Raw genomic sequence first — 23,890 nt, 5'->3', positions numbered from 1 at the left:
CTATAATATTTATAACTATTTGAACTCGAATTATAATTCAGTCTGATGATGAAAGAAAGGAAGGAAGAAAGACAGAAAGAAAGAAAGAAAGAAAGAAAGGAAGAAAGAAAGAAAGAAAGAAAGGAAGAAAGAAAGAAAGAAAGAAAGAAAGAAAGAAAGAAAGAAAGAAAGAAAGAAAGAAAGAAAGAAAGAAAGAAAGAAAGAAAGAAAGAAGGGGAGAAAGAAAGAAAGAAAGAGAGAGAGATCTAGAAAGAAAGAGAGAAAGAAAGAAAGAAAGACATTTTAAAATATTATTAAAATAAAATTTTTGTCGTCCAAAGAGGTATTGTATCAAAACGGTATTAACTAAAAAGAAATTAAAACAACTAAAAATAGTAACGTTTTTACCTGTATGTCTGTATATCCTGCTGTTATTAGAGCGGAACACGAATATCAATAAAGGAAATGAGGAATAGTGATGCAGAGGGGATGTCTCGACATTATATTTTTAGGTTTTGCATTTTACATTCAAAGATACAATTCCTTAATTTTCCGGGTTCGCCGGGCTTAATTTTTTCCCCTTGTTGCTTTCTCTAATCAACACGCTTCATTAACCGGAAAAAATATTTTGTTGGAAAAAAGAATTCCTAGAGCGGATCAAGCGAAGCGCGAAAGTTTTGGACAATTTTAATAAGTGTAATATACCCTCTCCTCTGATTGGCCCATCCTTACACTGCTAGCTATAACGAGCTCCCTGATTGGCTGTAAGATTATAATATTTTGGTTGCTCAAGTTGACGTTGGTTTTGGTGCAGTCGCTAATAACTTGAACAAACTAAGGTCTTTTATCAAACTAAAATGGCTCAAAAATGCCATAAAACTTGCTTTTAAATTTGTACATATTGGACTGGCTATCTCTTTCCAATTGAACCGCGAAGTACCGATGTAATACCGTCAACAAAGTAAGTATAAATTGCCACAAAACCTCGAAAACAATCCATCTCTAAGTAACTGGACAAGAGTTTTGTTTGGATAATATGAGATGGAGTGTTTTCGTAATCACAAAAACCCTTGGAAAAATACTTTTTTTATAAGTCACTAATGCTTTTACCTAAGCCTTCATCAATCTATTCTTCCTTGTCTTTATCCTAATAATTCTGGCAAATATTACGTCTTTTATTCGTCGCTTGACGTTTTTCCAGCAGCAAAGTGATTTGAAGAGTTCGTGCAGCACAGAATATTTTATAACACACAGTATTTTTACTAACGTAAAAAACAGGCTGTCTTATTCCTTACTTTGAGGATTTTGAATAAATTTTCTTTTGTATTCCAAGCAGCTGCATATAAAAATAGAACGTAAACGTTATAGAAAATTTCTTAATGTTTATAGTTCATTGCGATGAGATTTCCGTTCACCGTCTCTGGTTTACGAGACAAATTAACGCATATAAGTTCACGTCGAGTAAAAGAAATCTTACTCTGTAAAAAACGTACTAACTCTTGAAGAATACTTTTTGTCTTCGTGTCGAAGTAAAACTGGGATGTTATGAATAGATATGGGTATTTCTGTCGGTGTTTATTCAAGGAGAATAAGAGTTACGATGATTGTTTGTAAGTAAGTAGAGGTGAAGCTTATTTTGATGATCAGTTGGCGGAGATGGAAGATCCTTTTGCCTCAACCGTTTAATCTTTACACGGACGCTGCTTGCTCAAGTTATAAGCCGCTTTAACCTACTGCTTTTCTGGTTCTGTAACCGTTAATACCTATAACTTATGGTTTGGTGGCGGTTTACGTGTTGCTAGCCAACCATTTTCTGATTTAATATTCTGTTGAAATATTTCAGTGTTCCGCATATTGCGTCGACCAGATACTAGTATTATGGCTGAATAAACATTACCTTGCTTCCTTAAAAAATGCCTGCTGAAGAGAAACGGTCCAGAGGAGAGGCAGAAACCGAAATCAGGTAGTGTATATATACCACAATTTATGTAGTTAGAGCAGTAAATAAGTACCTTATGCAAGGCTGAATAGACTTTTTCATAAAATAAATAAGCTTTTTATCGAAAAAAAAACTTACTATCATCACCATTTTTTCATAAACATCCCCTATTCCTCTTGTAAACAATAATTTTAGGCATTCAAAACCTCCCATTAATGATATGTTTTAAAGTAATGTTTAAAAATATTTTTTCGCGGTTAAAATTCGGTATTTTAATATCTGCCTTCAATGACCCTCGGTCGATCACGAAAAAAAATGATTTCTTTCAATAGGGCTTCGTTCCAAAATGCGGTTAACCGAAAACCAGTTTGATTTGTTTTCCAGACGATATGTCGCTGGGGATAAATCGTTCAAAACTTGGAGATTCGCCACGAATCCGATTATTCTGTGGTCAAATTGTTCGTTCATATTTTTTATTTGCCCGCGATGTTTATATCATGTAACGTGAGATCGGAACCCTTTGAGATCAATTGAGAAGCGATTGTCCCTACTTTAGACTCTACATAATTTCATGCTTTCCTTTGATGAATTTTTGATATTATCTAGTGCAAAAAAAGAAATATATAAATCAAGGTTTTTACTGCAATTAGGATTTCTGACAATTTTTATTTTTGTTAAATATGTCGAGAATAGTCGGCCATTGTTCGATCAATCGCAAGATGTAACTATATCTACTGTGTTTAATACCAAAAACAACTTAATCGCGTGCTACTTGGCACGAGTTTTTATTAAAAAATTTGCTCAAACCGGCGGACACGATACTTCCAAATTAAATACTATATTTAGGATACAACAGAGGCGACATCAGAAATTTGATTTCTTAATTAGTATATATATAAATTCGACCACTATTATGTAGACGTTAAAATATGGTTTTGCATAAAAGTTTGGTTGGGTAAATTAATATAACATAATAGGCATAATAAATAATTGATAATGATGTCGAAAATAGCTCTTTTTCTTTGAATGAATATGAACCGGTGTAATGAAAGTTTTTAGTAGCTCACTTGTTGCCATGGAAACACAGCTTGGGGACTTTAGATTTGTTGGCATAATTTTTTCTTTTCATAACAAGATGCAACTTAAAATTTAAGAGTAAACATTTGAAATTAAGTTTTCTTTTGTGGATTACTATAGTAATTGATACTATTTGTTGAATAAATACTTTGTATTGATTTTGTTTTGTCTAAGGTAATGTATAACATTCATTGAAACCTGCTTAGCTTTTTTGTTTTACTTCTGTAGAGGGATCATGCTGAGAATACTCTTCTGTGTTTTTGAATATACTCAGCCAGACAGTAACAATTAGATCGGTAAATCACAAATAAAAGGTTAATTTTTACTTGTCTTGAAGCTTGCATTTAATTACTGGAACACTGAAAGGACTTATCAAGAGTATTTAAACTGATATTGAAAAGATTCCATTTTCAATTAGTCCTCCAAATGAAGGGTTCATTTTTACTAATGTCTTGTAACTTGTATTAGATTAAAACTGGAACATTTAAATGGCTTATCATTTAGGGGTATTGAAACTGATAAGAAGAAAATTCCATTTTAAATTACCTTCAAATAAAGGGTTCCTGTTTACTTGTCTTGTAACTTGCATTTAATTATAATTGGAAACATTTGAATGGCTTATTAATTAAGAGTATTGAAACTGATAATGAAACAGGTTCCATATTCAATAATTACTCCAAATCAAAGGTTTATTTTTACTCTTTTTGATTTGATTGCTGGAACATTCAGATGACTTAATAAGAGTATTGAAACTGATAATAGAAAGGTTCCACCCATATTGCACGCATGTCTGCTGACACCAGGAAATTGTTGAGGGCATTTTTGACTGCTAATACCTCACATTTTCGAAGCATATAAGAATTTTGTCTTTGTATTGTGAATGAACTAGTTTTAATAAAATTTTTCAATAAGTTTTTGATAAATTTTTATTGCCTTTTTGTCCTATAGCAAGGGTCAAGAAGCGAAAGATTTATCAAGGCTTCTGGACCTGGTCAACACACCTGCCAGTAAACAACAACTGCCTTCTATCTCATGGGTTTCTGATGAAAATCAGAATCTCACTCAAGCAACAGTTGGCTGGAATAACCAGGGGAGCCCCCCTAAGGGAGGATCAGGAAGTGGACCTGCCTGTCATCACCAGTCTACTGAGTCATTGGCACTAGAACAATTCAGGTAATAGATTGTCTTTATTTTTTTTTTAAAGTGCTACTACGACGAAAATCACTCAAACTTGGATTCAGCTGAAACTTCCTAAGAATACTCTTTAAAGGTCCAATAATCACTGTATGAAGTGTTTTCTCGATATTCAGGACGAAAGTATGATATTTTTACGATTATTTTTTGGAGTCTGTGACGTCATACACTCAACATCAAACATTGCTACATATATTTCTTTGTATATAAATCCTTAATTTATTTTATTCCTATGAAGCCCAAAGGGTGGCTAATGTGCTTATTTCACATTACTTGTGACTATAATTTATATTTTGGGGTGTTTGGGTATTTCTTTCTCCCTTTACTACTGATATTTTGATCATAAACTACAAAGAAATGTATGCAGCGATGTTCGATGTTGAGTGTATGACGTCACAGACTCCAAAAAATAATCGTAAAAATATCATACTTTCGTCCTGAATATCGAGAAAACACTTCATACAGTGATTATTGGACCTTTAAAGAGTATTCTTAGGAAGTTTCAGCTGAATCCAAGTTTGAGCGATTTTCGTCGTAGTAGCACTTTAAGGAATGATGGTGATAGGAATCATACTTAAGGTCCTGTTACACGTTGAAACTTTTTTTTTGTGTGTAACAGCATTGCAAGACAAGTTTCAGAAGCAATTGCACCATGTAACACCCCAGCTTTGTGAAACTTTTGTCATTCTAAAGTTTCACAAAAAGTAGAACTGCTTCATACTTCGGCAACCGAAACTTGTGTCGCGAACAAGTTTCAGGACGAAATTGTGCCTTGTAACACCCCTGTGAAACTTGTCTCGCAATGCCAATGCACACAAGTTTCACCTAAAGTTTCAACGTGTAACAGGGCCTTTAGAACCAGAAGCTGGTGAATTTTGTTTCAGCCAATCACAGAGCATTTAGATGTTTTGCTGCAGGCCCTAATTTTCAGGCTACTGCAACCCAACTTTTGCATATTTTTCTATTTTCTTTTGATTAGAATATAATATAAGTGCCTACAAAAATATGGAAAGGAAAGCGAAAAAAATTTAACTTTACTGCCATGTTAATTTGCTTCATTCTTTCAAGCTCCAAGGACTGGACATTTTGTTTAACAGCACAGCTGGAAATATACATGATAATGCCTTATTTTTAATGTAATGATATATACTGTATTTCTAATTTTTAAATTTTTGCCTTCAGCTCAAGATACCAAAGTACAAGAAATTTCACATCTCATCCACACCACAGCTATTTCTTACAGGTATTTGTCCAAGCCTAGAGTAATTATACATGTATATTATAAATTGTCTTTCTATATACTTGATGATCACTTGTTAATAAAAATTTTTGATATTAAAACATTTAAAAAAATTCATCATAGGTGTTCACGTCCTTGGTTAAGCACAGAGTCTGCTGCTTGTGAGTACAGTGTAGTATCATTAAAATTATATAGTATTATAGAGAAATAATGACCCACAGAACAAACACACAAGAGAACATTTGTGTCTTTGTGTAATGAATGTTCTGGTTGAGTGATAGCAAAGATGAGTCACTAAATAGCTACTGTTTGTCAGTATCTACTTTGTCTTTATTTCATGGTTTTACTGTGCTCTTCATTGTTGCAATGTTACAACCTGAATTTGAATCATTAAAAATCTGATTCCGTTGTTTGTTTGTTTGTTCATGTCATCAGAGAATGGACACAGCGAGCACCACCAGAAAACATCCTTCGTGTTCTAATTTGCTTGAGGATGCTCATGAGGGACAAAGCATTCCAGGTTTGCCATTAATTTTTTTTTTGCATATATGTATTCACTTTTGCTGTATGTACAGCTATTTCAAAAAGAGTTTGGTGAAGGTTTTGTTGCATTCTGCATCTTCCATGCTGCATGTTGCATACTACATGTACTGGCAAGCTAGAAACGTATTATATTAATATGTGTGTAATTAATATCAGCACTGAAGTAATTACGCCAGAAAAGACATGTACTAGACAAAGTTTAGAATATATTCTATATCGATGTGACCTTTCACTGATTAAATTCACATCACCCATGCAGTTTGGACTTGTATCCAACATGTAACATGCAACAACTCTTACCAACCTGTTTTGAAATAACGTACTTTCTTAACAAATAATTTTTCCCCCATTTCAGGCATTATTTTTTGAACTTGGAGGAGTAAAACTCTTATCTGAGGTAAAATGTTGATGATATAATTTGTATAGGTAATATTCAGTAATATTGGGTGTTATTTTTCCAGCTTACACCACTTGTTATTTCTCAGAAAATTAAATTCACCACTTACATGTACAGACACTATAGTGTAACTTATGTTTTCTCTATTTTTTATTTCAGAGGTTGCAGCTTTTGACAGAGAATTACTTGGAAAATGGGGAGGAACAATTCACAGTTGACATCCTAAAAGAAATGACAAGTAAGCATGATATTTTAGCGAGTTAAATAAGCTAATCAGAATGTAGCTAAATGAAGGGTGTTGCTTAATTAGATGCATATGGTATCCAAGTTAAAAGGGGATTGCCATCATACCACAACTCCCATGCATCCTCCTCTAGAAAGTTTCTTTCCTTTTCTCAGGATATTTTCCAAAAACCTTAAAAATTCCAAAACATCTGGGGGGGAGGTGTTCTCTGGGTATTGTCTGGAACATTATGCTGGTAATTGGTATAATTGTCTTTACTAGAAATGGATTAATGATAAAGTTTCTATTCTTTTCCATATAGATATTTGTCAAAAACTATCTTCAGATGTGAAGCAGAGGGAATGGATGGTGGCTTGTGGGACTCACAAGGTACTGAAATCTCATACTAGCAGGGTAGTTTGTTCCCACTTATAATTACAGCTAACACCAAACACCAGAAATCATTTAGATAAGTATAATTTTCAAAGATTGTGATGGTCCAAAGTCCAATTACTTTAAAGCTATAAATGAAAAGCCCATGCATGGGCAGATGTAGGTAAGGGGTGCAGGGGGGAGAGCAGTGCCCCCCCCCCCCCCCCCCCCGCATACTACTGCGTTATGCATTATTGGTGCTGGAGTTTGAAAACATCCTGATAATAAATGGTGTTAACCCATTCCTAAAAATGTTCTGCATCTGCCCCTGAAAGCAGTAAATAAACAATTAACCCTAATCCATCGTGTTTTTTTAGGCCCTGATATTACTGTTATCAGCCAATGATGTCATGGTATTGCACTGTTCACTGTATGCCCTGATTGGATTAGCACAAAGGTAAATCTAACCACTTCCTAATATGGCTTATAGTAACTGTAAGTTAATAATTAACTGTTAATTCTTGGGGCGCAATACGACCACCTGACTCAAAATCCCTTAAGATATAAATAACAATGAAACAACTGCCATGTTGGTTGATCTAACAAGAGAAGCTAATGTTTTGTTATCATCAACCCACATAGCAGCTATGTACATGTAACTTGCCCCCCCACATATGCTTGTATATTTTTGCCATCCAGTTTACAATGTAAGTTAATTCTATTGTTCTTATAAGCTTTAAAAGATGTAAGGATACATTTTAAGAAAATGAACCATTTTTAAAATCATTTTTAAAATCATAATAAAATATAATTTTAAGACACAGTACTCAGCAGAAACAGCTTATCTACCTTTGGATTTAACAAATACTTTTTTTATTTCTGACCTTTTCCCTTCTTTCCATTTTCCATTACATTAAATCTTATAGCAACAACAACAACATTTTCCAAGAATGTTCCAGAAAATAATTGAAGATCTGTGCCCAGTTGTACAAAACCTGGATAGCGCTATCTGGCGGATAAATCCTTATCCAGTGGATAAGTCAATGCTGTTATCCAATAAATTTATCCACTGGATAAGATTTATCCGTCAGATAGCACTATTCAGGTTTGGTACAACTGGGCCCTGGAATAGAAAGCAATGGATCAGGCCCTTTTTGTTTGAACATTATTTGCCATCTTTATGGTCATCATCGCCTTTCTTCTTTTTTTCTCACTAGTGAAAAGCCATGTGCTCTTATTGGTGAGCTGAACTGCACAGAAACTATACTTAGGATTCTCCAAGATTATGATATGCTATCAAAAACGTAAGTTTGAATATATATATATATATGCCTCGGAAATTCCGTTGATACAGTTATTACGTTATTTTTTAAAGAAAAAATATATTACTCGATAAAATTGCAACTTTTTGTTGATATGCCATCTGATTATGTTAAAAAAATTTTCTCTCTGCTCAAACTGTTACTTGTAGGCAGTTATTTGAGTCATGACTGACAATGTTTTTTACTTCATTTGTGTCTGCAGGCTGTCAGCAAACCTTCTAAGAATATTATGCTCTGATAGCAACATCAGAGAACAAGTGAAAGTGTATGAAGGAATTCCAATATGTCTAAGGTATATGATCAGTGGGGACTTGACTGAACCTCCTAAATAAACTCTATCTAATTGTGCATATTGCATAGATTCCAAAGAGTCTAAATTTAAAACGTTTTTGAAGAAAATGCTCGTTGACCAAACTCAGTTCTTCGCCGCCTTCATTGCCACTCAATGTATCTGCCCTAGTCATTTACTTGTCATTTGTTCTGTGCGTACAGGTCTAAGGTGGTGGAGTAAAACCTAAGTCACGTGGTCCTTGGTTCCCCTTACAGTGCGACCCCGGGGGGGGGGGGGGGGGTACTCTTGCCCGTTTAGGGTAGGGATGTGCCGATGTGCCTACTGAACCCTGACCCTGTTCCAGAGTAAAATCGCTCTAAATTCATACCCTGTTCCAGAGCAAGATCGCTGAAAATCATACCCTGTTCCGGTATTGCAAAAATGGATACCCTGCTCCAGAGAGGAGAGAGCATGATTTCACATACCCTGTCCCAGAGCGAACGCGATTTTATATACCCTGTTCCAGAGTAAAATAGCTGAAAACCATACCCTGTTTGGCGGCACGTACTCGTATAGCGAATATAGGGGAGTACCCCCACCCCCCCCCCCTCCCCGGGAGTGTGACTATTCCAACCAAGGCCACTCAGACAAATTTTTATTCAAATATAAGGCAATCACGATTGAGCATTTAAACAATAGAATCCGACAAGTTTTCGCATTTTTAAAAGCAAATTTTTACGCGTGTGTATGCTATTCAGCATCTAAAGCGTGATCTGGGAATTTGATTTAAAATGGTGTCCTTGGTTGATGTGGTTGCACTGGAACAGCTATCAAACCTCAAATAATAGACTATAACTATAACCATGTAATTAGAAAATAGCTAGTAAAGTCCTCTGAAAGTCTTTTATTTTTAGTTAGGCCAACATTTATAACTCCTTTCCAAACTCCTGTAACCACTCCTGACTCTTGCATGACCATTGAATTTTTGATTGCAGTTTACTACACGAAGAAAACCTAAAATTCTTATGGAATGTGGTAAGTGCAACTCGGAATAACTAACCGGGAGAATTATTCAACTATTCATTTTATTGGGTTTATGAACTATGGTATGTATCATGTGATAAGCGAGACTGGATGAAAATTGAGCCACCTAATCCCTGGGTGGGATTACCTCACAATTGCATTTCAAGTCCCACTATCTCCTGGCTGATCCAGACCTAACAGTCTCTATAGAGCAGTTTTCGTATGACTGTGAAAGGTTCACGGCAAGAACACGGACGTGACACGGCAAGGGATACATCAGACCAATCATATGCTCGAGAATTTACTCTCCATTCAATCAAATAACTGGAACACGGCGAGGACACGGTCACGCCAAGGTCACGGCACTGTCAGACCAATTACATTGCGCGAGGAAAAATCAGCCAATTAAAATTCTAGAAAACATCACGGTCAAGGCGCGGCACGCTCACTTTCACAGTCTTTTCACAGTCATACGAAAACTGCTCAATATAGTAGTACCTAACTATGACTGGTGTATGTCTCTGTAGGTGTGGATTATTGTACAGCTAGCAGAGGATCCTGATTCTAGTAATGACATTCGACTACTGGGAGGAATTCCTCTTCTACTGGGCTTATTACAGTAAGTCAAGATACATAGGGACGATGAGAAAATACAAAGCTTTAGTCGGCTGTTAACGTATCTGTGTAACATACTCTCATATGTGTACCCCCTCCCCCTTAGAAAAAGTCGTACTTCCTCTCAAGAAGTGCGCGCCTTATTTCTTGTTTCAACAATCATGGTTGTTGTACATGTATATGAGTACAGTACTTATTTATATATTTTTTCTAGGGATCGTAGAGGACAGTCGGGAGAGATTGGTTATACAAACGGTGATGTAGCGAGAGCGTCAACTAGTAGTGAGGTAGGATGGATCCATTGATAGTGCCTCCGTTGAAACGTGGTGCCATCTCCGTCTCTGACAATATCCTTCCACCCTTCCAGTTTTGCTTTATATTTATTATTTTATTTCATTATTTTATTATACCCCATCCTCTCAATACGCAGTCTTTCGTTATAAGGGATTCATTGAAATTGTATACCTGTGTGTTTTCCATTTAGGCTGATAGTGATCCTCTAGAAGATCAACTCTCTCTTAAATCTGGTAGGTGTCATTTCATCCATTGGTACATTTTCTTTGACTGTGCACGAAGTTTCCGTAGTCGCAGTATTATTTTTTGTGTAGGAGAATATATATGAAGTATATACATTTGTACTGCGGTTGTAATGTATCAAATTGAGCTGATCCTCGCAGTATATCAAGCAATTTAAGCAGCTGCAAATTGAAAGACTCAGAAAAAATTCCGAGTCTTGGACGGGATTTGAACCCGTGCCCTGGCGATTCCGGTGCCATGCTCTAACCACTAGTATTATCTTGACAGAGACTGATATTGATACGTCTTCGCTTGGATACTAAATGGTTTAGTCCTAGTTATATTACGGCCTGGTATTATCAGTACTAGGTGTCGGAAGATATGGAAGATGGACGCTCAAGGAAATGAGCTTGAGACCCCAACCCTTTCGTTCCATCTTAGGGGGAGGGGGGGGGGGGCATGTATACCGGCAGACTAAACAGTATTCCATACAATATATAATCACTTTTTGTGAACTCTTTTTTACTTCAGCGGTTTGTGCAGCGTTGACTGAGCTGGTTCTCAACGATACGAATGGACAGCAAATCGTACAGGCAAATGGTGTCTATCTTTTGGGTCTGTTGATATTACCGCAAGAAACATCCACGAGCGAAGAAGCTGCGGCTGTTGAGAACATACAGGTATAATAGTGAATACTCGCACAAAATGTCTCCGCGGGGGGAGGGGGTAAAAATAACAAGGCAAAACAGAAGGAAAGCAAAGGAAGAGAGGGAGAGAAAAGAGAAGACAAGAGAAAATGTGAAAAAGGGAAGAAAAAAGCAAAATTCGTGCCATTATCTGTGATGGAATAGTAAATTTTGCAAATATTATTATTTATTAAAAATTTATTAATTTATTATTTATTTTATTAAAATTTGCAATATAATATTTATATTTGTAATATATTTTTCAATTCCTATTTTTCTTTACTTATAACAGAAAAGTGCCTTCAGAGCCTTAAGGTAAGAACTAAACCACAAGTCCATAACTACAATTATCAAGCTTCTGCGCAATTCTATTCTCTACTAACCATTTGTGTTTTTGAATTTAATTTTCAGATTTCTTTTCAGCATGGAAAGGAACAGACAATTATTTAAAAGGTGACTTTTATCAAGTAATGCATCGTTTCCTCGCGAGCATCCAGCTGATCTGAAATAGTGACGTAGAAATGACTTCACTGCAAAACTGAGTTGTCATAAAGCTTGCAAAAATTGACCGGCGAAAAACAAAAATCTGTCCACCAACAATAATAATATATATAACTTATTAGCTATTGTGTTATTGTTATCAACCTCTTATAAGCAAAGTTTCTTTATTTGGTGGTCTGGAAATCCATAATTTGAAGAGGAATAGTGACACCTCAGTTTTGCAAATTTTCTAGATTCTGATTGTTTGGCTAAAAACGTTTCTCAGATCACCTGCACATGTTTGATTCTAACCTTAGAATCCGTATTGCTACCGTAGGCTATTTCCTCCAAGTCTCTTTGAGAGCTTCATCGATGTTGGCCACTACGTACGGGACTTGAATGCTTACAAGAAACTTGTTGAAGAGCTTAATAGTGTATCGGTAAGAAGAACAATGATTTTATTACCATGTAACAGTTTTTTGTACTGTTTTGTCAAATGCTTTGAGATCTTTCGTGTTTTTCGCATATCATCCTGCCTTTTAATTTCTTGGACCATTAGGAGTTTGATTGATGAATGCTAAAACACCATAAAACATGCCTTCACTGGATAATTGAATGCGAAAAACGCGAAGAATTTCCACCGCCAGAACTAATCGTTATTAAAATGCTGCAGGGCAAATCATTTGTTTGTTTTGTCTGTTCTTCTGTCCGTCATTTGTTTATGCGTGCGTTCGCGCATGCATTCTTTAGTTTGTGCGTTAGTGATTTTACCCGTCTGTAGACCCCTTGCATGTGACGTCAAAACAGCTCAATTGGGAGGACAAAACAAAAGAATTTCAATCTCATGAGAATTGGAAAACCTATTGTTATGTCCTCCAAATTGAGCTGCAGTCCGACGTGCTGCAAGGGGTCTATTCTTTCGTGTACTATCACCATTCGTTTACTCGTTCACATATCAAAGATGCCATTCAAATGTCTTGTTAACATACATTGACAGGAAGAAGATATCAGCACCATACGTAACAACATCCTAGCCATCAATCAATACAAGGCGCCTATCAAAATCATTGGTTCATATGAAGTGTTAGAACTACTCGGTTCTGGTGCGTTTGGCAGTGTATTCAAGGTAATGTATAGCTTGTACGCGCTCTCTTACTTTATATCGTACACCATGCAACAATGAAAGAGAAACGAAGGGCTAATGTCGAAGAGAAATAAAAACGAAAACGCGTGCTCAAGGTATGTTGAGTTGTATATGATACGTACACGGGAAATTGTAAGAAGCCGAGAGAAGTACTAGGAAATTAAAAGCACGTGTCGTAGTATAGAGTGATTTAGAGTTTGTTTCCACACCGACTCCAATCATTTTCTTCCTTTTTTTTTTTTTTTTTATCCACGCGCGTGCTGGCGTCATTTCCTCACGATCTAAAAAAACTGACCATTCAGAGTGCGCGTTTTATTTGAATTATCTTATAATTCTTATTAGGTGAGAAAAAGGCACGGAGGACAGTCGATGCTTGCTATGAAAGAGGTAAGGTTTTAGCTCGTACTGAAGTATTTCCCAATTGATTGAGATTGTGGGAGGCACGAACTCATCACCGTTGTATAATGATCTCTGGTTTCTTGAAGCTATTAGTGTGTCACTACTTTAACCCTTTGAAAGGGATGCTGGTCTATTGTGGGTTAATGCCCCCTCCTTCAGTTTCTTGGAAGTAACCCAAAGTTTTTTTTAACTGGGTGGAGACTCGAGAGGGACTGTTAGGCAGTGAAAAATGGAAATTACACTTAGTTTTTGAAGCAAGGGTTAACTGATCTAAGTTATCCCTCAAGCTATTAGTAACGTTGTTTGCTTTCTAGATTTCAGTACACAGCCCCACACTGGGTAAGACAGCAAAGGAACGTGGTCAGAGTGTTGGAGAAATAGTGAATGAAACTATAATCATGAAAGAACAGGTAATAAATCGCGTGTTTAGTTCAGAGTATCTTATCTTTCTTAAGTCCAGCATATCAGGGTTAAGAGTAGGGGATGGATCCAGAGAATTCCGCCTGGCCAAGGTTAAAGCCAAGTCGACAGTCTTGACAAAATGATACTGTCATTGACCTACTGATGAGTTACAGTAGAGCAAAGGCAATTTCTTGAGAAGACCGAGAATCCCTCACAAAACGGGTCAAACTAATGAGGCTTTGAACAACTGACCCTTCTGCTAAGCTTTTTAAATTAATTTCCTTCCACAGTTGAGACATCCCAATATCGTTAGATATCATAAAGCATTTGAAGACAGTAAGTAGCTTGTGAATAAACAAATTTTGTGACACATAGCTATAGGTAGTAGTTAGAAAGTATTGTGCTACAAATGTTGTATTCTTAACGTGCAACCAAGACTTGGCCGCCATATTGGATGACATCAGGACAAAAGAAATCAACCAACATGGCAGCGATGAGGTCACATGCACCCCAAAATTAGGCTACGAAAAGTTTGCTCACTGAAAATCTCACACACACACAAAAACACGGTCAAACTGTACGACAGGAATACATTTTTATTATAGTTTGTAAATTCACGTAAATTTTTGCATATTGTTTTTCCAGAGGAAAAACTTTATATCGTAATGGAGCTTATAGAGGGCGCCCCAATGGGAGAACACTTTAACTCATTGATTGAGAAGCGTAGTAGATTTACTGAAGAAAGAATATGGCATATCTTCATCCAGGTATTTTAATATTCATAGCATACGAGATAATAGTCATTCATTCTCTTTGGAGTGGGACAATTAAGGGAATCGTATTCCTAAATGGACTTCCGCTTGGTTTCAGAATGAAATGAAGGCTTGTGGAAACCCAGAGTTGGCGGGTGCTTGTCTTTGCTATATTCATAATATTCATAGATTGTGTCTTTACTCACTGCAGATCGTATTAGGATTAAGGTACATTCATAAAGAGAAACACATCGTACACCGAGATCTTACGCCCAATAACATCATGTTGGGAGAAAACGATAAAGTTACTATCAGTAAGTTGGCTTCATGCTCTACCTGTTGTTTTGCTGGTTCGTTGGTTTACTTAATTCACCTGTTCTGATATTTTTCCACGATCATTGCCCATTTTTAGTACTCGCTCCATGAGTTATAGAACCAATAGAGATTTTGCACTATCACGTGACGGCAGGCATGTTAGATGGCAGGAACAATACAATCGTTTTACACGACAAAGAACTATAATTCAATTTCCAAGAGCAAATGAATTTTATTGCTCTGCCATCTAACCACAGGCAGCCCAAGCTATATTATGGACGTGGGTACTTGATGGTGCAAAACCTCTATAGTTCCGCACTGATTTATAGATTAAAGAAATAATTTGTCATTTCATCAGCCATTCCATAAGCCATATCCAAGAAAATGAACTGACCCCCGCCTCTTCAATAACGTCATACATTCCATAAACTATGTCACCTTCAGGTTTTACTCTAGAGCAGATCATATTAAAAAGCCTTCAAATTTTATCTACATATGACGCACCATTGTGATTGGATTAGAGCTAAGCTCTCGAACTGTGATTGGTTCAAAGGTTATAATTTCCTCACAATGAAGTTTTTACCCTCGCATGAAATTTACAGCCCAAATTATTCAGCTACATCGGTTGCGTATCACCTTTATTATAACATTATAACAGATAGTTTTTCTGTCCCTTATTTTGTGAAAATGGTCATACTAATCTGGTAATCCTTTTTTTTTTTCTGCAGCTGACTTCGGTCTTGCCAAGCAAAAGAACCCGGATGCAAGCAAGATGATGTCTGTCGTTGGAACGATACTCTACTCTTGGTAAGTGTAGGACAAATATCGTTAGATCATCCCCTGGAGATACTGCTTAGAATATATATTTCTAATATATTTTTTCATTTGTGCCACAGCCCTGAGGTAGTGCAAAGCCAACCATACGGTGAGAAGGCAGATGTCTGGGCCGCAGGGTGTATACTCTACCAGATGGCAACCCTAAAACCCCCTTTCTTTTCTTCCAATATGTTAGCATTAGCCACAAAGGTATCTGTCTATGTCTTGGATTTTTTTCCTCTCTGCTATCCAAAATATAGCCTAACACTGGTTTTGTATTGATTAGATTGTTGAGGCCAAGTATGACCCAATACCTTCGGGACAATATTCTGATAAAGTTACCGAAACAGTGAGAAGGTAAGGAACTAACCACCTAACAGTCTTATCCAACCCTGAAACAATCTTTAGTCTGATTGGTTAGGGTACCGCTATAATACTTAAGATCGAATTGGGATTATAATTATAACTTAGTACAATACTACCTGAGGAAAATCGGAGAACAGGCAACCCATAGAGCAAGAGAGACTGCTAGTAATATTTTTTATACCGAAAACATTACTGTTTCTTTTTTGTCTTTCAAGGTGTTTAACGGCAGATCCAAGCGAAAGGCCTGATATTGTGGAGGTTAGTCTAAAAGTATCGTGAAACAGAGCCGCTCTGTACCACACCCTACACCACACCCTACACAACATACACCACAGACAACATATACCACACAACGTCACATAATAAATCAGTGATTTCTCACAAACCACGATTTCACTGAACAACACCTCACATTACATACCCCACGGACAACATACACCACGCTGCATATCAAATCAGTGATATCAAGAGAATATTAAGTACTTCATATTCTCTTGGTGATATCAAATGACGAACCATTATACTCCTGACTGCAGCAAAACAAACAATACAGCATTATACGACACATTATACACAATTTAAATATTTCATCAAATTAATGCATTTTTCCCCTTTAAGGTTGGTTCAATCATCAGTGATGTGATGCTGGTATACATGGATAAACTGAGGGCTAACGAAATTAATCTTGAAAAGAAACTCGAACGAGAACGCAAGAGGACACAAAGGTAATTCAGCCAGCTGTCTTTCGTATTTCTTTCCTATACCATTCGATGGCACGAGAGAGAAGTAACTGCGCATGCTCGTACTCTGGTTTGGAAATTAGGTGGGAAATGTTCCTTTATTGGCGGAAAAAGCCTTTATCTTTATGTTCCTTTATTGGCGCGAAATTTGGGAAATTTTCCTTTTTTGGCGGGAAAAACCTTTATCTTTTTTGGCACTCGGATATATTACATCCAGTGCCGAGGGCAAGTGTTTGAATATTCTACCTTTAACGTTTTTACACTGGTGTCGATCGTTTTGCCACCAGGCGTACAACGTATATATCTATAACTATCCAATATTTTGTTTCAGGCATTACTTAGAAGCCACGCGGAACATGCAGAATTATCATCGCCTATTTTGGGCCTCTCAAGAACGTTACGATAAGCTTGTCAATCTATCAAGCAGCGGTGGAGCTGCTGGCCTTAAAGGAGTAAGGGACTCTGACACCGACATGGTCTTCGACAATGGCGACCAAGGCGAGCCTGGATCTACAGATGCGGGTATATTCATAAACACCGAATCCAGCTCAAACAATTCTGGATCTTCAGGAACAAGTAGTGATATCATCAATGAATCTAACATAAAGGCATTAAGCTCGTCCTCACCTAACTTATCTAGTACAAGACGCACTTCAAGAAAAGAACTGAACCCTCTAAAGACTCCCGGAGATAAAGGAATGAAAGGAACTCCAGAGAAAACTCCAATTGGTAGCAGATCTAAATACGATAAGTCCGGTGATAATTTCGCTATACCTAAGCCCCCAGGTCAACGCAAAGGGGCACGAAGACCGCTTAACCTAGAACTATTTCCTAGTAATAAAACTACGGGAACGATAAATGGAGGGAACAGTATAGCGATTTCTACTCCTAATTCACCCGTGGTGACTACGCCCAGCAGTGTTGACATTGCTGTTACGAGGAGAACGCAAAGCAGGTACGGCTGGATGTTTTGGCGCGAAACGCAATTCAAATTCCTGCAAGGCTAAAAAAGTTGACCACTTGTGACTTTCTGTTATTAAATCGCATAGATAGGACAGTTCACTCGTTTCCTCGATGAAATATGAGTGTTGTACTTACGGCAAGTCTATTTAGCAATTAGGCCTCATGGGCTATTGACTCATATGCCATGAGGGTGAGAGGACTAATTTAACTAGTCGGTCAAATATTTAGATGCAAACAAGTCTCGAATTAAAGTTAAATTCATTTTTTGGCTTTCAAAGCCGGCACTTTTCGCTACACTAGTAACTCATCCAATCAGAAAGCAGCATTGATGATAGATATCTAGTTGGATTTGCTATATATAGTCAATGATGCTGCATCTCGTTATTGTATAGAAAAGATTTCACGACTGTAGCATCGGCACTGCATGCTATATCTTTTTTCTTTCTTTTTTTAGTTCGTCACTTGAAGCATACAGGAGACAGACTTCTGGACAACTCAAATCCAGACCACGTTAGTACCATAAACTTACTGTTATAGATCTTTTTAGCTTCGTATGCAAATCGCAAATTTTCAGTTCACATGACATTACCTTTATCACGAGTATGTTGAAATATTTACACATCAACTTTCAAGAGTGGCATCACATGGTCTGAAATGTGCACTACAAACAGCGAAGCCAAAAGGTCTTTAGGTTACCAAAGGAATAAGAAAGTATACATATTGTTGATTCAATATTAATGTGCAAACTAAGCCACTTGCACTGGTGAGACGCATTGTTTAACCCCCTGAAACAAAGCAATACTCCATTAAGATTAGTAGGGTAAAATGTACTAGACAGCAAGCCCTTGCCTTCCAGTGCATTTTCCCCTACGAATCCTATTGATTATCTATATGATTATTTTAACTTTGGTTAAAACGGTCAGTTTTTTATTTTTTCGAAGTAATAAACTTTGTCGATAAATGATGCATTTTTACTTTCAGCCACTGCAGCTGCTACTCTTAGCATTTCACCAAGAAAAGTTCGACAAATCAACGATCCAATATCACAAATCTTAAATCAACTGCATAAAATCATATTTATTACACAGGTAAACCACCACGCAGATAACGGTCGTTTTTACTGCATTTTGCTGATACAGTAGCTTTTGTCCCTGTTGTTGTCATTGTTGGCGCTGGTGATGTTGCTGTTGTCGTTGTTGCTGCCATTGTCGCTGTTGCTGTTGGCGCTGATGATACTGTTTTTGGTGCTGGGGATGTCAGTGTTGGCGGTGGTGATGCTAGTGTTTTGTATGTCGTTGCTGTTGTTGGTGTTATTGCTGTTGTCGTTGTTGCTGCTGCTGTTGTCGCTGTTGTTGCTTTTGTTGCTGTTGCTGCTGTCGGCACTGGTGATGCTGGTGTTGGGGCTGGTGATGCTGTTGTTGCTGTTGGCGCTGGTGATGCTGTTGTCGCTGTTGCTGCTGTTGTTGCTGTTGCTTCTGTTGGCGCTGGTGATGCTGGTGTTTGGGTTGGTGATGTCAGTTCGGGGCTGGTTATGCTAGTGTTTTGTTTATGGTGGTGCTGGGTTATTTGATAGGTATTCAGCCGGTTATTTTGTTGTCTTTTTTCAGCTTCCTCCAACGTTATCGCCCAATCCACAAAGAAGAATAATAGAACGGTTCAAACGTGCACTTTTCGCGCCACAGAGCAGCTCATTCAACTTGAAAAGCGAAATTAAAAAGGTACATACTAACTCTATCAAAGGATAATTAACTAATAACATTATAACAATTATTCGTTAAACGTGAAGGGTATTTGTTCGTTTATTACGGTACATAATACACTATGTACAAGGTGTGCTGTACTTATTTCCACGCTCTAATGTTTATGTGTGAAAAAGAAAATAATGTACTCTGTGACGTGATTCAGTTACGTGGCTACCGAGATCAACTTTTGTCTATCATATACACTAGAGTTAACAACTAAATATCTCGCATCTTTAAGAGGTGCTAGTGTTCAAATACCGACCACCTGCTGCTCTCAGCCAGAAACCTGACAATCCTATTGAAAACTTGCGATTCAGCTGCACGAGACAGGAGATGACGTGGAATGAAAATCAAGCAATGTATTAACTTTGAAATGCATTCCGATTATTTTCGTTTTCGACATACGTCTGGAAAAATCGGCCCAATCACGAAAGTGACTTCCAGTGCTTACACCTTACTATTGCTCCCTATCGTTATAGTACGATTCATAAAGCGTAGTCATAAAATGTGGTATAGTTATACGTACTGCAGTATGGATATGTTTCCGAATTAATTAACACAGGCCACCCGAAGCAGGTCGTTTTATGTCTTGTGTCTTTGTTGTTCGTAGGTCATCGAAGGCTCACGCGAAGTTGTTGACCTTCACAGTTGGTTTGGCGATCCTTCATTCTTGGGTCACCAACAGGACTGTCCCACCGATAAACTAGGTACCTGACTTAATAACATGACGTCTAGTACTTGAATTAATGAACTGAACTTGAGCAGGTTCCCTAAGGGTGCCAGTTGTGATAATCAACTCAAGTATTTACATATTTTTTCAGCCAGCGGCACTGGATTAGAAAGTGTTGACAAGCAAGAGATTGGGATTACCTATGAAACAATACAGGTAGCTGTTTTCACGTTGTATAAGATTTATTATAAACATACCACACTAAGTCACGACAAGTCATATGACTGTAAAGAACTCAATGTACGGAATGCGGTGCCGTGATTTTGTCGGTGCTGTGTTCAAACATGTGTCTGAATGAGCTAGACTTGGTGAGCAGTGATTGGTTTAAAAGATGTCTTAGATTGCGTACCGTGACCGTGACGTTACTGTGTTCAAACATATCTCTGGATGAGCAGTGATATGGCGATCTGTGATTGGTTTAAAGGATTTGGGAAAGCTGCTGTATGTAGTCCACGAACATTGGCAATAAATACTTTATGAAATCAGGACTTTATGATGCAACAATACTAACATTGTTTACCCAACGGAAGCAATCTTAGAATAAATATGGAAAAAGATTTTCATGCTATTAATGATATTAATGTGATTTTTAGAATACCATTGAAAATGTACTGATGGAGAGCGGATATTACGATGTGTCACCAAGTGTACGGTAAGTATTACCTGCTATATATTGGAACCTGTATTATTACCTATTATTACCTGTATTATTCTGATAGACTGTAAGCTTCATCCTCTTAAACAGCACCATTGATCCACCTACGTATATTCATATTGTTAGAAGATAGGTGCAAGAGTGATTTTTACAATAACTTACGAATTTCTCGCGCGCTGATTGGTTATCATTTTTATCATCAAGAAGACAGACAGATAAAGGTGACGTCAATGAGCGCTCGCTCTTTCCGTTGGTTGTTTTGATCGCTAAAAATGAGAAGTTTTTATCGTTTTTGTTATTATTTTTTTATGTGTCTGTCCTCTTATTGACGATAAATTGCGTCATCACATTGTCAAGGTAGTGTGGATCCACGAGGCGTGAATTGCCAATGATAAATTTAGTATGTTCAAATTTTAAAAATTCAAACTTAGTCTTGGACACTAGTTTGGACTACAAGTTTTTCAGGCGGTATTTTAGAGACATTTATTCTCTTTCTGTCGCTTCTTGGCTTCTCCGCAGACTAACAAAAGATTTGTCCTGTTTCAGGAATAGATCAGCTCCACTGGGTCCAATAGGGTCATCGTCTAGTGCTCCTTCCAAGAGAGGATGTATATCATAGCACCAGGTCAAACCAAAATACCAATATAGAAAGTAATATATAGACAAATATATGTACATCGATCATCGTCACTCTATTAAGACGATCTTCTTTGTAGAATGAAGTTTCAGATGCACGGCGCATAGATGCAAACCATCTTTGTGGGCTGACTTGTAAAGGATTCATAATCTGCCCCATCATCTGCGCTGTCAGATCAGTTTTCGTCAAAAATGCAAACTCTTAGAAATTCCGACCTTTTTAATTATAATATTGAGCAATCAGAAATCAGATGTGGTCGGATTCTTCCAAAATCTTACGCTTCTTTTAGGAGACCCAATGAACATTTGCTCAAAATGAGGATGGTTCGGTGCAACGTTCGTAGCCTGTAGTGTAAAGAAGCGCAAGGAAACTAGACCGGGGAAAGTATTACCAGAAGAGAGGCGATAGGATAGAGCGCTTCTTTTAACTCTGTTACCCCTTTTGGAGTCCTTTCCCTCTGACAACTCCCTTCGCAACGTTAAGCTAGCTACGCTGACTCAAAACGCTTTCTTTCATGTCTCGACGGCAAAAAGATATTTTTGCAATCGAGACAACAAGAATACATAAATGATATTAATAGATAGTTATTAACACTAATATATTTTTATAGAAATCGCAAAGGCTTTCTTAGCAGGCAGTTGATATAACCGTACGTGTTCATATAGACAACGAATTACCAAACATAAATTAATAGATAACTAACAAGTCTAGAACGTCAAGGAATGAGAACGACGTGAAGACTCAAATATGAGTGTCACTCGATAAAGAAACAAAAGCACAAGTCAGTGACTATTTAGCTTAGATTTAGCAGTAAAATAACAATGAATGCTCTGTGAAGAGAGAATTCTTCGATTGCACATTACGTCATTGCGTCCTCTCGGGGCAGCCTTGGTGCCATTTAACAAACGATTTCTTATTAGCATCCATTGTTAACGGCAACACAATGGCCACCATGCTTTCGTCTCGTAGCTCTCTTGGGAATGCTTGGAACCCATATAGAGGTTTTGCAGCATCACGTGACAGCAGCCATGTAAAATGGCTGGAACAATACAATCGTTTTACATGAGAAAGAATTCAATTCCCAAGAGCAGAGGGATTTTATTATTCTGCCATCTAACCACAGGCAGCCCAAGATGTATTATGGGCGTGGACTTCGTGATGGTGCACATTTTTTCAAGAAGTTTTCAATACGGTACATAGCATTCCTTTTACCTGATTACATTCTTATTTATTGTTTTCTTCGATTCGTAAATCTTAATCTATTCTTACTGTACCTATAGCTAGATTTTATTGTACCGGCGCTGGCGCACGGTGTATCGCATTGGTCCTTGGCCGTTTTTTTCGTGATTATTTCCATTCTAAGTAATGAATGTAGCTTATATTCACCTAGGGCAGTCAGACCAAGGGTTGTTAGTGACTGAATTACTGTTTCCATAGAACCATTCTGTTTGAGTCATCTTTGTAAGTATAGAATATGCGCTCGGAAAAAAATAATTGTATATTACGTAGAATGCATGTTATTTTGGCGTTATGTTTATCCCCATTACAGACCACGTACCATTGGCAACAAGACAATGTTTCAAGGTTTTCTCTCCGGTTTTCCTCTAAATTCCGATTCGATCATGGAACAAGGGTCAAATGTTTGTTAACCACTGACTATTAATTGCTACCCTCGTGAAAACTAGGACGATTTGTTCGAATCTGTAACCACCAAACAATGATAAGAACTTTCATGGGAAAGATAACGGGTCTGAAATAGGAAAAAACCCTATTAATTTGTTCTAATTTCGAGCAGGATGGTTCGAGAGGAAACAGACATTCATGGTGACAGGAAAATGGTTAAAAACTGATTGTGGAAGATTGCAGGTTAAAATAATTAGATGAGTGTTGTGTAAGAATCAATGATTGTCAAACATTCCCCAAAGAGACACGGTGGCCATGTTGGTGGTATTTAATATCTCCAACATGGCTGCGATGATGTGACTTGATGGCGAATAATATGTGTACTGCTTTTTGGGGTTGGTCAGTGGACATTATACAGTAGGGATGTAACAGCGTGTGAAAAGATATTATTTTTAATATTATGAACTACAAGTTTTAAGTGTGTGAAATATTAAAATATAGATCTATAAGAGAATGATATGGCATTTAAAATATTCTTTAATCACGCTCCCGTCCTGTTGAATGACAATGTGACAAGAAGAATCCGCTGACAATGATGACGAAATTTCCGGGCGGCGCACTTTCCGGACTTTCTAAATTACCGACCTCACATTTTAAAAAAACTGATTTTAATAAACCAAAATTACAGATTCTTTTTAAAAACTGTTTTATAACTAAGCAAATAGCCCT

General features: G+C 37.2%; 1 protein-coding gene across 1 annotated transcript; it reads left to right on the top strand.

Annotated features, from left to right (window-relative positions):
• Nucleotides 1-241: 241 nt before the first annotated feature.
• Nucleotides 242-23,675, top strand: LOC148906975 (serine/threonine-protein kinase Nek10-like). Its single transcript, XM_089036751.1, has 39 exons — nt 242-940; nt 1,823-1,942; nt 3,944-4,168; nt 5,372-5,432; nt 5,553-5,590; nt 5,865-5,949; nt 6,328-6,369; nt 6,529-6,607; nt 6,915-6,982; nt 7,342-7,421; nt 8,182-8,268; nt 8,489-8,578; nt 9,553-9,592; nt 10,108-10,199; nt 10,410-10,482; nt 10,680-10,722; nt 11,243-11,391; nt 11,690-11,712; nt 11,809-11,850; nt 12,215-12,317; nt 12,875-13,003; nt 13,364-13,408; nt 13,735-13,830; nt 14,113-14,158; nt 14,468-14,589; nt 14,786-14,888; nt 15,618-15,696; nt 15,786-15,915; nt 15,992-16,062; nt 16,287-16,329; nt 16,690-16,796; nt 17,143-17,766; nt 18,229-18,284; nt 18,756-18,862; nt 19,382-19,492; nt 20,127-20,223; nt 20,338-20,402; nt 20,840-20,898; nt 21,448-23,675. Exons 2-39 carry the CDS (start codon nt 1,893-1,895, stop codon nt 21,518-21,520), a joined length of 3,633 nt encoding a protein of 1,210 aa, XP_088892877.1. The 5' UTR covers nt 242-940; nt 1,823-1,892; the 3' UTR covers nt 21,521-23,675.
• Nucleotides 23,676-23,890: the final 215 nt, after the last annotated feature.

Source organism: Actinia tenebrosa, unplaced genomic scaffold, assembly GCF_029948245.1.
Source record: "Actinia tenebrosa isolate PJP-AT-01 unplaced genomic scaffold, QUT_ActTen_1.0 PGA_scaffold4__44_contigs__length_22323623, whole genome shotgun sequence".
NCBI lineage: Eukaryota > Metazoa > Cnidaria > Anthozoa > Actiniaria > Actiniidae > Actinia > Actinia tenebrosa.
Note: the sequence above shows the minus strand (reverse complement) of the source record. Positions and strands in the feature narration are given on the sequence as shown.

What these genes read in the sequence shown, in the direction of transcription:
- LOC148906975 (XM_089036751.1), top strand. Translation starts at nt 1,893, where the DNA reads ATGCCTGCTGAAGAGAAACGGTCCAGAGGAGAGGCAGAAACCGAAATC. An exon ending in AAGCACAGAGTCTGCTGCTT is followed by an intron (nt 5,591 to 5,864) that starts GTGAGTACAGTG and finishes TCATGTCATCAG; the next exon opens with AGAATGGACACAGCGAGCAC. An exon ending in TTACCTATGAAACAATACAG is followed by an intron (nt 20,403 to 20,839) that starts GTAGCTGTTTTC and finishes TGTGATTTTTAG; the next exon opens with AATACCATTGAAAATGTACT.